At 41.0% G+C, this 12,963-nt stretch overlaps 1 protein-coding gene across 3 annotated transcripts in view; it reads right to left on the reverse strand.

The window, feature by feature from the left end:
- Nucleotides 1-12,963, reverse strand: part of USP34 (ubiquitin specific peptidase 34) — a 242,410-nt gene that overhangs the window by 49,455 nt on the left and 179,992 nt on the right. For 2 of the 3 annotated variants that reach the window (XM_090050214.1, XM_090050223.1), the window contains 7 exons: nucleotides 9,780-9,858; nucleotides 6,604-6,657; nucleotides 6,401-6,496; nucleotides 4,913-4,977; nucleotides 4,741-4,816; nucleotides 4,593-4,640; nucleotides 1,398-1,463 (listed from right to left, as the gene is read on the reverse strand). In XM_090050214.1, the coding sequence (XP_089906340.1) occupies nucleotides 1,398-1,463; nucleotides 4,593-4,640; nucleotides 4,741-4,816; nucleotides 4,913-4,977; nucleotides 6,401-6,496; nucleotides 6,604-6,657; nucleotides 9,780-9,858 (484 nt within the window). The remainder of the gene's footprint in view (nucleotides 1-1,397; nucleotides 1,464-4,592; nucleotides 4,641-4,740; nucleotides 4,817-4,912; nucleotides 4,978-6,400; nucleotides 6,497-6,603; nucleotides 6,658-9,779; nucleotides 9,859-12,963) is intronic. The other variant, XM_090050232.1, reaches the window with a different exon arrangement.

The following is a 12,963-nucleotide window of genomic DNA, read 5'->3' on the forward strand; positions in this document are numbered from 1 at the left end:
TTGAAAACCACTGACTTAAGGAATTCCTGAATTGGGGTCCATATGCATTTCAGAAGTGGTTAAGCATTATCATCTCCATTTTACAGAAGGAGACAAAGAGTTACAGCAAGACTCAATGATTTACTTAAAGTCTGTACATAGTTAGGAGAAGAACAAGTTCCCTAACTCCTGGAACTCTCTAGTCACCTGACAAATTTGACACTTTAGAAAAAAACACTTTCTTGATTTAATTACATTTTAGTGTTTTCTACTATTTTAAATATCTTCATTTATCTTATGTTTAGTATCCTATACTTAAACCGAAGACATGAACTTTTGTTGTTAGATTGCTGACTATTAGATATAAAGTTAATCATTTTATCTCTATATGTATATAAAGATTATTTTTAACATGCATCTATTTCAGGATGTTAAACATAGCTGACATTATAACAATAAGTAATAACAACCCTCCAAAACTCAGACTTGGTCTGCATCATGCAACACACTTCTTTTTTTTGCACATTTAGAATAATTGTCCAGCCTGTCAATTTTTCTTTTTCAAACCTCAAAATTCTATCCTTTCCAATCCTGTGGCAAAGCTCTCTGTCCATGCCTTAATCCTACCTCACTTCAGCTACTGCAACTTCTTTTTCCCTGTTCCTTTTAATTTACACAACAGCACAGAGGTTAAAACCATCTTCCTTCCCAACACTCCATTCTTCCAATCCTTCCATTATTTTCCCTTGCCTCCCAGACTGAATTGAAGTTCCTCAGGTTTCACCAGCAAGCTTCTACAGGAGTTGGCACTTATCAAAATGCCTACCAAATTTTGTTACTCCCTCTCTAGCTCTCCACTTCACTCCATGCCAGTATCTCCACACTTTTTCCTACCCTACTTTATATACAATGTATAACATTTCCAGTTACCCTGACCAAAGAGAAAAGGCATCTCAAACTGCAACAAGACTTTGTACAGGAAACTCCTCTTTGTGTTTCATACCGAAGGCATGGGGTGGAGGAAGGCATGAAAACAAGAAAATTAAAGTCCTTTTCCACTTGTGTAATACCAATGAGCGGACTCACCTCATTTAAACCCCTCTAGAAAATACCTTTATCTAAATAAATACATCAATATGAAAGCTAACTTAAGAGAACATGGACCACGTATTACTCCTACCAGGAAAAGGTTTTGCCCTGAAGCTACCGGCCTGCACGCAGGTTCCTGAGAACAAGGTACAAGTCTTCAGCATCCTCTGCCACATTCTCAGATTTTGAGCTCACTACTTCTTATGAAGCCATGTACAAATGTGACAACGTGTGATGAAACATTTTCTGATACTAACCTTAAAAAATGTTAAATTCTGTGTATAAAGTTGTTTTTGTACTTTGCTAAACTCTTCAGTTACTTAACTCACCTCACAAGCTGCCTGACTGTTATTAAACTGTTTTGTTAACAGTTCAATCCACTGTAGCATTGTGGGCTAAAAGAGATGGGAAAAATATTTTAGGTGAATACAAATACTCCAACTTCTTAAAAAGTTTCTGCTAAACTACTTAAGTCTCCAAAACAAATCCAATTTCAATCTACAAAATGTTGTAGAACTTGGTTTATGGGAAGCACGACTTATGAAGAGAGGCTGAGGGAACTGGTCTTATTTAGTTTGGAGAAGACAAGACTGGGGAGGAATTAATAGCAGCCTTCACCTATCTGAAGGATGGTAATAAAGAGCATAGAACTAGACTGTTCTTGGTGGTGGAAGATGACAGAACAAGGAGCAATGGTCTCAAATTGCACTAAGGGAAGTTTAGATTAGATATAGGAAGAATTTTCTCACAAGAAGGGTAGTAAAACACTGGAATAGGTTACTCAGATAGGTTGTGGAAGCTCCATCCTTAGAAGTTTTTAAGATACAGCTAGACAAAGCCTTGGTTGGAATGATTTAGTTGGGGATGGTCCTGCTTTGAGCAGGGATTTGGACTAAATGAGATTCTTTCCAACCCTTATTGTCTATGATTGTAACTATTAAAGCAACTGAAATAAATGCCAAAATAAGAAAAACAATACATAGTTTGAGCTTGAAGTATAATTTACTCTCTAGACATTGTCCATGTAATTTCACGTTCTCCCAGAACATCGCTGTTCTCCTGGTAGAAAAATACAAGGCAGACGTTCAGTTTTTTTCCTCCAGAGGCAAAAAAAAGGACATATTCTTTCCAGGAACTGAGGTCAAATTGCTCCTGGGATAGTTCTTTCCAGAAGACTGAATGTCTGCCCACTTCCTTTGGCTTAGCCCTTTCTGGGAACTGCACAAGGAGCACTGCCCTCTGCCTGGTTGCCCTCCCTGACAGCTTCCCCCTGCCTTCTCTCACTACTCAACTGAGCAGCAGGGGCAGCAACTGAAAAGCCAGCGCAGCTAGTGGGCAGATGCAAGGCTGGCTCTCAGCTGCTCCAGTTTCCCTTTGCATCTCCCACACTGCTCAGCTTAGTGGAAGGGGTCGCAATTTAAAAGCTGGAGCTAGCTGCTGGGAGTGAGGCTTAGTTAGAAAAAGTCTCCCAGCCCTTCCAGTTCCCCATGCCCCCCCTGAGCTGCTCATCTGGGCAATGCAGGGTAGCAATTTGAAAGTGAGAAGGTCTCCCACAGCCCCACTGGCTTCCCCTTGCTATCTAGATAATTTAGAGCACAGCAGGGCAAAGCAGGCTACTGCCACTATAGCAGCAAAATTCCCGGCCTTGTCCCACATTGCTCTAGGTCAGCCTGGAGTAGCCCAGGGTAAGGCAAAATACTGTGCCCCTGCAGCAAAGCTCCCAGAGCTTTCCTGCAGCAACTGAGTGTTCACCACCCCATGCATTCCTCGGGGTCAAGAGTGGGATTATTGTCCTCCAGGGGAGAATAAGGAGGGCTCCCACCATGGGAGAATAAGCCCTCCTGCCAATCAGCTAACTGATGGGATGGAACAGAATTCTTCTGGGGCTGTCTGTGGCAGCTGCTGCTTTTCAGGAGCTGTCAATTGCCACTTAGAATCATAGAATCGTAGAACCGAAAAGGACCTGTAAGATCATCAAGTCCAATCCCCTGCCATAGGCAGAAAGTTACTGGGCTCAGACAAGTTCAACAAGGCCTGTCCAGCCTCCTCTTGAACACCTCCAAAGTTGATGACTGCTACCTCTGTTGAGAGTGTGTTCCAGATTCTAGTGACCCTTACAGACAGGAAGTTCTTCCTTATATCTAGCCTGAATTTACCCTCTATAAAGCTTATGTCCATTGGTCCTCCCTTGAGGTGCCTTCCTAAAGAGTTGGTCGCCTAGAACCTGATGTACTTGTAAGCGGCTATCAAGGTCACCCCTCAGCCTTCTCTTACTCAGACTGAACAGGCCCAATTCCCAGAGTCTCTCCTTGTAGGGTCTATCCATGCCCTTGACCATGCAGGTGGCCCTTCTTTGTACCAATGTCCTTCTTGAAGTGTAGTGCCCAGAACTGGACACAGTACTCCAGCAGAGGCCTCATCACTGCCCAATAGAAAGGGAGGAGCACCTCCTTGGATCTTTTGGATACACATCGGCTGATGCACGCCAGAGGTCTATTTGCTTTCCTGGTGACCTTATCACACTGCTGGCTTATATTCAGCTTCCAGTCAATCATAACCCCCAGGTCTCATTCAGATGCTGTGCCAGGCAGTGGACCACCACCCATCATGTAGTTGTGATGAGGATTCTTTCTACCCTGAAGGACCCTGCACTTACCCCTGTTAAACCTCATTTGATTCCATTCCCCCCATGAATCCAGTCTGTCAAGGTCCTCCTGGATCTTGACCCTATTCTCTAGCGTGCCCGTGTTTCCCCACAACTTGGTATCATCCGCAAACTTAATAACTGAGCTTTCCATCCCCTCATCCAAGTCATTTCTGAATATATTAAAGAGCACAGGTCTAAGCACTGGTCCCTGGGGGACACCACTGGAGACAGCCCTCCAGGATGAAGCTATCCCATCAATTACCACCCTCTGGGAGTGGCCTATAAGCTAACTGTCTACCCACCTCACTATAGACCGGTCAACTCCAGCACCCTTGAGTTCAGCAGTTGACAGCCTGCCTCTTTACCAAGCAGGGGAGAGGACAGACTGTCAATTGGTATGTACCCATAAGGGCAGGGGTAGCCCAAGGAGCAGTTATCTAGTGCCTCCTGGCTGGAGAGCTTGCTGTGAAGCTCTCCTGCCACGGGACTGGAGGAACATCTGTACAGTTTAGCTCAGTTTAGCGCTCAGGCTGTTTTTCTACTGAAAGAAATTTCTTCCAGCAGAAATAAGGGTCTTTACACAGGCTTAAACTAATTCACTATTAATTAAATTCTAAAAAATATCATTCACAGGGACTATTTTATCCTTTTCTTAGAAGGTATTGTAAACCATATGCATGTTAAAATACAACTCCACAAAACTAGAAGTTGTAACTTCATTTGGAGGTTACTATTAAATCTGAATCTGTAAAGTCTTCATATTGACTACTGTATATCTTAGAACTCAGAATCATAATAATATGAAGGTACAAGAACACATAAATCAGACTGCATTCAAACAATTATTCAGTGTGAATTTACAAGCAAATGAACATACCTTTTCTTTTGAATGAATAAATGTTTCCAGGACAAAGGAAGTACTTAACTGAAAAAAAAAAGTGTTATGTGCTTAATCATACAGTGTCCTCAATTATCATTTAAATATTTTAATTTTAGGCTATAAGTATGGTGTTGGAGTAATTTACCTTTGCTGTCATGAGGGAAACTGCTTTTGGATCTGGTAACGTGCTTGGAATGCTACTACACAACTGCCACATAAACCTACAGTCAGAAATTTAACTTAATTAATACAGATTTAAAAATATATATTTTAGGTAAAACCAAGTGGGAATAATATTCATTTAAAGCACAACTTACCCAAAATATGTATGTTCAAAGATGTTCTTGTCTTGAAGAAACTGCATGTTATCATGCCATATCCACTGAAGAAAAAATGCTAACATCAGATACAAGAAAGCAGTTTACTTCATTACAGTTTAAGTGCGATTATAAGAACAAAATTATAACACTTGTCTTGGTTACAAAAACAGAATTTTCTGTCAACTTAAGTTTAAAATATTAGTTCAATGGTATTTCATTGTTATTACAGCAGGTCATACTTTTTGTCTGCTGCACTTAAGGTTGCCAAAAACAGTCCCCAATAGTCCCCCTTTCTTCTACCTCTTTACACACACTTTTTTCTGCCTCTGGTTTTCTTGCATCTGTTAGAATGAAGTTTTTGCTAACTGCTCAAGATTTTTAAAAACTGGTACCTAACATCAGACTTGCAACTCCATGCTTATGATCTCTGAATCAATGGCTTAATTTTAAAAAATTCTAAGCACCCAGTGTCTCCCACTATAGTTAACTGAAGTCATTTAAACCATTGTTAACCCACTGAACCAACAACTAGAATTAATGGCAATGGGTATAAATAAATAGGAAAGCCCTCATCCAATGCCCACTTATATAAAATGGAACTTCCATGAACTTTTGGTAAAATCTTAGGAGTAAAATTCAGCCCATGGTTATTATTCAGAAAAAGATTTGGTATCAGAGCTCTCTGTTTTACTTTCGGCTATTCTGTAGTACCTTTACCTATAGGAGTAATTTTAAAATTTAACCATGATGAAGTTTACTATGAATTATTTTTAAATCAAGCAGGACCAAGCACACTATCTAATTGAGCATCTAAAGACTAGCCTGCTGATGTCCAGTCTTTTCAACCTCTCATCCTTCTACTTTTTGCCTTGGTCACTTGGGTGGCACATGCCATCTTCTCTAACTCAGACTCTCTGCCTGGCTTTATTGAGGAAGTGATCCACCCTTTGCTAAAAAGTCCCTAGCTCCATTTCTGGTATGTTTAATTTTTGCCCTCAGACCTTTCCGCAAAGACATGCAGCTACACTGTCACAAGAAACTCAAGCAGCAAACCCCAGAAAGTTATTTCCTATGGTTGCAATGGACCCCTCCTTTATACCAACCATTTCCAGTTTCTTGTAATTTTTTTAAGGTCTATTTGTACTTCCTTCTTGTTAGCACTGAGGGAGCTACTACTTTATTTAAATGAAGGTAAACTTAAAAAAATAAAACCTTTCTTTTTGGAGGTTATGATGTAGTGTTTGAGTTCATTTTTACTGCTGAGTTACAAACTCTTACAAAGAAATGGATTGTAAAGGAAATATTGACACTGTTAGTTTTAACAATGTGAATACTAATGCTGTTATAAAATGTTCTTTTAACAAAGATGGCAAGTCTTTCAGTCAGTTCTTTTAATACATGAGAATTCAAATTTCATTTTATTACTGATCTACATAGGATTCCTTCTTCTATGTTTACATTGGATTAAAACAAATCAACTTGTACCTCCAGCAACTCTGATGAAACATCAAATTTGTAGTCTTTGCCATTTTCCTCCTCTGGTTCCATCCGTTTATAAAACAGCATGTACGCACTATGTGTCTTTAAGAAAAAAAAATCTGTATAATTTTTGCTCTAGAGAGAGGTCACTTCGGTAATAAATGCAAAAATCAGTATTTAACTTAGCAGATGCTAAAAGAAAATAGTACCTTTTCAAAGGAGAAGTCCATAAATTTGTCTGTAACAGAATCATATGTCTTGGTCTATTAAAAAGAGAAAATGAGTTACTGAAAATACAAACTTGTTATGGTCAGTTGATCCTGGATGGCTCCATGGAAGTGTGCAGAATGCAAGACTGCTTTACATCACCTATGCAGGATCCATAACAAATATATTCCTTAATTCAAGGGTCAGTAACATGCAGCCTGTGGGGAGCCACTGAATCTGGCCCATGCTAGAGGTCTTTGCCTGTGGCCACAACCATGCCTATACCAGGGCTGGGCAGCAAGGAGTTATGCTGGGCATGGGCAGCTTCCAGCTGCACCCACACTGACATCTCTTCACCCTCCCAGCTCTGATCCAACATGACGGGTGTTTTCAGTAGCAAGTCAGTGGTAGGGATGGCGTGGAGGTGGGGGTGGGAGGGCTTTGTTTACACCCCTGCTAGGGCAAAGCAGCTAAAAGCTCTGCTTATACCACTGCTTCTCCCAGCCCCTTGCTTCCTGGCTGCGGCACAAGCACAACTTCTCACCCATGGGGGCCCGTGTCAGGGTCAGGCAACTAGAAACGATGTCTATTCTGCCATAGCTTCTTCCCCCAACCCCACCAGCTGCAGTGTGGACACAGCTTCCAGCTAGTGGGGAGCTGCGCGAGGGTCCAGCACCTTCCAGTTGAGCCTATGCCACAGCTGTTGGAGTTTGGGAGGATGGGGGGGAAGGGTGGAAGAAAGAGGAACAGAAAGAAGCAGCAGCAGCCGCCGCAGGGACACAGTTGGCAGATACACTGTCCTAGTGCAGCTCCCCACCAGCTGGAAGCTGTGTTTGTGTTGCAGCTGAAAGCAGGGACCTGGAAGCAGCAACTGTGGTGTAGGCACAGCTCCAAGCTGTCTGGTCACCAGTGTGGGTGCAGGTAAAGCCCCTTGCTGCTGACACACCATGGAAGCTCCCCAGCCCACATAGGACCAGAGCCAGATTGTTCTAGTCTGCAGCTTGTAAAAAGGAGCTGACCCTGCACTAATCGGATCATCGTTAAATAATTATTTTCTAACAGTAGCTTCCTTTGGTTCTCCAAGATTGTACTATTTTGAAACTAGTTTCATATTTGTCTAGGCCACCTTCTCTTCCTTACGGAGCTTGCAAATACTCAGCACAGTTATTTTTTCTATTTCTGTTAAAAGAGCATTTTTCTCAAGTGTGATGATTTAACTTGTTCACAGAAGCATTTCAATAAGTTATTAAATATACCAAGTCAGGGAAATACATGTCCCTATATTTTTATACACTGTGAGTATTTGCAATTGATTTAATACTGCTTAAAATAAAGGTATATAAAAACATTCATGTTGATGGCAAAAGGTAATACATGTGATAGACTGAAAGGCCAAAGCCAACAGTTGGTATGGTCTTGTAAAAGAATTCGCTGTTAAAAAATGTATTTTAGTCAATGACACTTCCTTCTCTGAAGGAAAGATAATGCAACTTGTAGACAAGAATACAAAACATTAAACATGTTTTAGGAATGGTTATGTTCTGCATTAATAACTCCTAGACCACAGGCTGAGGAACTACTGTATTTACTCAAATAGAAGATGACCCTGATTATAAAACAATCCCCGCAATAATTAGATTCTATATGTATGGAAAAATTATAAACTTACTACAATTTTCCGGGCATAGAATCTAATTATTGGAGTTTTGCCTTGAATTTGTCCCCTTCCCACTGCTATTGCAAAATATATCTGGGGGGTCAGGTAGCTACTTTGTTCCGTTTCCCACCCCACCAACTTTTTCCCCTGGCAGTCCCCTTCCCCTCTCCTTATTGTCAGACCCCGCTCTCCCACGGCACATGGAAGTGAGGAGCAAAGCTAACAACAATAAACCTAGAAATTAAGCATAACTGTAATAATTTGCATATAGTACCCATGCACATAGTTTATCCAGCATTAATACATGTTACCATTTTTTGAAACTGCTGCAAATTTTAGCACATGTACTCCATAAACACACTTCTGAGCAGCACTTTGGCACCTATTTATATGTAAAACAAACTATGCAAGATATGGGTCCAAAGACTCGTGATTTATCACACATTTCATTGGGCTGGGCCCAATCAGAGTCAACAGCCTTTCAAGTCATGGTGTCCCAACAACTCAGCACTGTTCATTATGTGCGTGCACTCCAGATACCCCCCACAAAAGGGATCTATGTGCTAATTAGCCCCCACCCATGACTGGAACCAAGTTTTCTTGTCACTGGTCCTGGGATGCTCCAAAAACATATGCAGATGAGGAGCAAAGCAAGTTGGTCTGCCTTCACCTCATGGAGTGCAGGTCCACATTAATCATATATGCCAGGCTGAGATAAGGGCAAACAGAGGGATTCTAGGTAAACTATATGCAATATCATGGCTCACCATGACTGTAAAAAGAGTTGATGGTGAGGAGGACTGCACTTAATGAGCACTACCAGAGTCTTATTCCGATGGGCTACAATTACCTATTCTTGTAGTAGATTCCCATCCACATATTTGCCTAATGTGGGCCTGGTATTTTATAGTCGTGTTCAGTGTTGGCTACATTTAATCAACTTCATAAGTGGTTTCCATTGCTGACCGCATGCTGCTTTTGGCAGCAGTTTAACGACAGACGGTATATTTAGTAAGATTTCATTTTATGTGATTATAAGACAAGGGGCTTTTTTCTCCCGTGCCAATTGGGAGGAAATCATCATCCTGTATTGGAGTAAATTCAGTAGACCCTCTAGCAGTTAGCAGTGGTTCTTGCGGCAGTACTAACAACAATGGCATTTACTGCTTTTCAGTCAGTCATCTCAAGATACTCTAAAAAATCATCACTAGTTTCAACTAAAAAATATATGTAATGTAAATCAGGATACGAAAGGTGTGGAGAACTCAAATCTCTAAGTAACAGTTTTGTTCGACTATGGACCAACGCATCCATGTAATTTACAGTTATTTCACTAATTGATTTTGATTTACTAGAGAGCACCTATCTTATACACTAGACACCTTGAGAGAGAGAAATTATATAATCAGTATCCACAAAATAAAAATGACCCCCACCCACAATTTGCAAAAACTAAGACTTTGTCTTTCATCCAAAAGTAAACACTACAGTAAAGAAACAGAATTAAAAACTACAACTTACAGTCATTTCTCCACCAAAACATTCAGAAGCAAGTTGAGCAGAATCAAATGGTTTTACTTCAGCATCATTGAAAAGATACCTATAAAAGATTAAAAACTTTTGAATGAGTCTATTGCCTCTTTTACAGTACACAAAACACACCAAACACTTATCTTTTAAGTATCATTTATACATGAAAGTTACTATTATAAGGAAATCAAGGCAAATTATATTTCCATTTACTAGCAAATTTACTATATCAGATTCAACTGGACCAGCATAATAAATGGACTGGTCCTCCCTTACTTGCTCAGATGGACAGGAAGATGGCATAAAAGCACCATTTCAAATTCTCTTACAGTCTAGGTCAGTGATTCTCAACCAGGGTGCTGGGGCACCCATGGGTGCTACGAGATGATGTGATGCTGAAGTACAAGGAGATACGTAGATAAGCTTGGGGTCATCCCTGCCTGGTCCCTCCTCTACCCCCATTGCCTGGCCCCTCTATAAAGAGGTGAGCACTGTAATAAATAAGTTTGTTTTTGAAATGGGGTAGAGGTCAATTCACAAAAGTTGAGTGTGGGGGGGATGTCCCTTAAATCTAATGAGGAGTCCCTTAAGTCTAAAAAAAGTTAAGAACCACTGGTCCAGGGCTTCTCCTACTTGCTCTCTTGCCAGTTCAGAATGTACTGAGAGAATGGCCTTGAACTATTCTATTTAACAGTGCTACAGAAAGCAAAACAGCTAGTAATGAACCATTCTGAAGCAAGGCTTATGATAATACAGACATGCTTCTGACCAGTACTGCTGGATTCAGGTACCTATTGTCAAAAGAAAGGAGGAAAATAAAAAAAAGGAATTTCATAGAAAGCAGATACATGATTGAGATTCTCAAACACTTAAGACAAAGGTCTTCAGATAAATATGCTCGGCACTGGACTAGCAGATGTTCAGATCTGGGTATTAATTAACAAAATATTCTTGCTTTGCTGTCAAAGGTACATACGATGGACAATGTCAACCATACATTGAAGAAGCTAACCTTAAATGACTTACAGATCAACATTAACACTATGAAATGCACTAGAAAGTAAATAGCTGAATTCATGGAAAACAGGTACTTAAAATCACAAAGCAACGAGATCTTCACAAGCATTTCAAATGTAGTTTATGAAAATCTAATTAAAATATGCATTTGATATACAGATAACACAAATACAACTGCTACAAAAAGAATTTTGGCCAATGACCTATCATGCATTATGCCTCTTTTTTTTCAACCAAGTAGTTTGTTACCTTTGAAAGCTCATGCTTCTCTGAACCAGTTAGTATCTAAAGTGCTGGCCTGCCGCCCTGTTGCTCCCCCCAAAAAGCAGCAACCATATATCTCACATCCAGAAGCCTAAGGCTACTGATAGACATTCAACTGAATATGCAATGGGATCCAATCCACAACCTCAAAAATCACAGGTGTATAGCAGGTGGTGCTACTGTAGGATCAAATATCAGATCCCAAATTGTGCCTTACTGCCAATGTGGGGGAATCCAGGGTCATGATGTGCCCCTCTTATTCATAGGAGTCATAATCCTAAGTCATTTTTTTTCAAATTCATCACTTTTAAAACCTTAAATAATCAAATAAGATATGCATCAAATCATGATTCCCCCTACCAGTAGGTAGCAAGATGGATTCCTGGTGTGCCCATGATGGGCTCTGTTTGCCACTCAGCTGATCAGCACTCCCAGCCTTGGAAGCACACCAGAACTCCACTTATCAGTGTGGGCCACACGTTCAATTTAAGGAGTAACAGAAACCAACCACAAATGTATTACGCACATTTTGTGTAATAACTTTGGGGCTTATTTTGCTTAATTGTACAATTAATTACACTGATGGGTGGCCTCTGCTAGGGGTCCAAGTAACTTACAAAAAGTTATTTTACACTGAATGGCTAAGAATGTATTTAGAGTGAAATATTCATTTGCTTCAAAAGGTGAGCAGAAGCTGTAAGGAGACACGTGATTTGTGTCTGCAACATGCATGTCTTGCACATCTCACAATAATTACAGCTGCACTGTACAAAGTTATATGCTGATAGTTAAAGTTTTTATGACCAATGTCTGTAATACCATATGCTGAACAAAATAAGTATTTTCACCAAACACCTACAGCATATGGTCTACTGTACTCAGGTATAGCAAAGCCAATTATGTTTAGATATTTATCATAACGCAGGTGTGGTGGGCCAGTAGGGGGCACTCCTGTGCTGAGGCACCCACCCCTCTGTGCCCAACTGAAAACCAAGCCTTGAGTGCCTCCCTTGGAGCACCTACGTCTGGCCGAACCTGTTTCTGGAGCACACCCACAAGTTGAGGTAACTGCTACCACCACCCAGGGTCTGGTTTTTGTCTGGGCTCTGTACCCGCCGGGGTACACAGGCCTTGTAGACCTTGAGGGTGCTTAACCCACTATGAGATCTTGGGGTGTTTTCCTTTGGCCTGAAGCATAGAAAGTAGCCTCCCTTAGTCAGCCAAGCAAAGGAAAGAAAAAAGCTTGTCCAATCCCTCTCAAACATTTACTGCCAGGCTTGCTATGATAGATAGTTTTATTGATTGGGGAGGGAGGGCATAGGGAAAGAATACAAACCAAAAGGAATTTTGAAAGAAAACAGCCTTGAGCAAAACAGTATAAGGGGCTCGTTGGCCGCCCTTTCAATACGCATCTAGAACACTTAGGTCTAAATTACTGGCTACAATTCAGATATGTTACTTATAGCAGCATCCAGAGGTTTCTAGATGTACACAACTTCAGCCTCATTCAGTGACCAGAAGATCTCTCTCCCACTCTCCCAAGATGGAGGGACCTTATTTATAACCTTTCTGACCTCACCACCTGGACCCAACCAACATCAGGTATTTTCTGAGCCTCACTCGCTAATGTTGACCAGTGAATCTGAGTAACATCATCCCTCACCTTGAGGAGGGACAGCTCTCTTAGGACAGCCCTCTCAGGTCAAAGGCAAGAAGTTTCACAGTAGCCTGGCCACAAGGAGAGGGAATTTCCCCCTCCCAAGGGAATCCCCTTGGCAACCAGTTGGTTGCCTAGCAACTGGGTTGATAGACACATGGGCAAAGAGAGAAAGAAGGGGAGAACAGACAACCGAAAAAGAGAGGGGGCTGGGATGGAGTTCTTTCACATTCTACT

Source organism: Crocodylus siamensis, chromosome 1 (assembly GCF_052110815.1).
Source record: "Crocodylus siamensis isolate JL-2025a chromosome 1, ASM5211081v1, whole genome shotgun sequence".
Lineage (NCBI taxonomy): Eukaryota > Metazoa > Chordata > Crocodylia > Crocodylidae > Crocodylus > Crocodylus siamensis.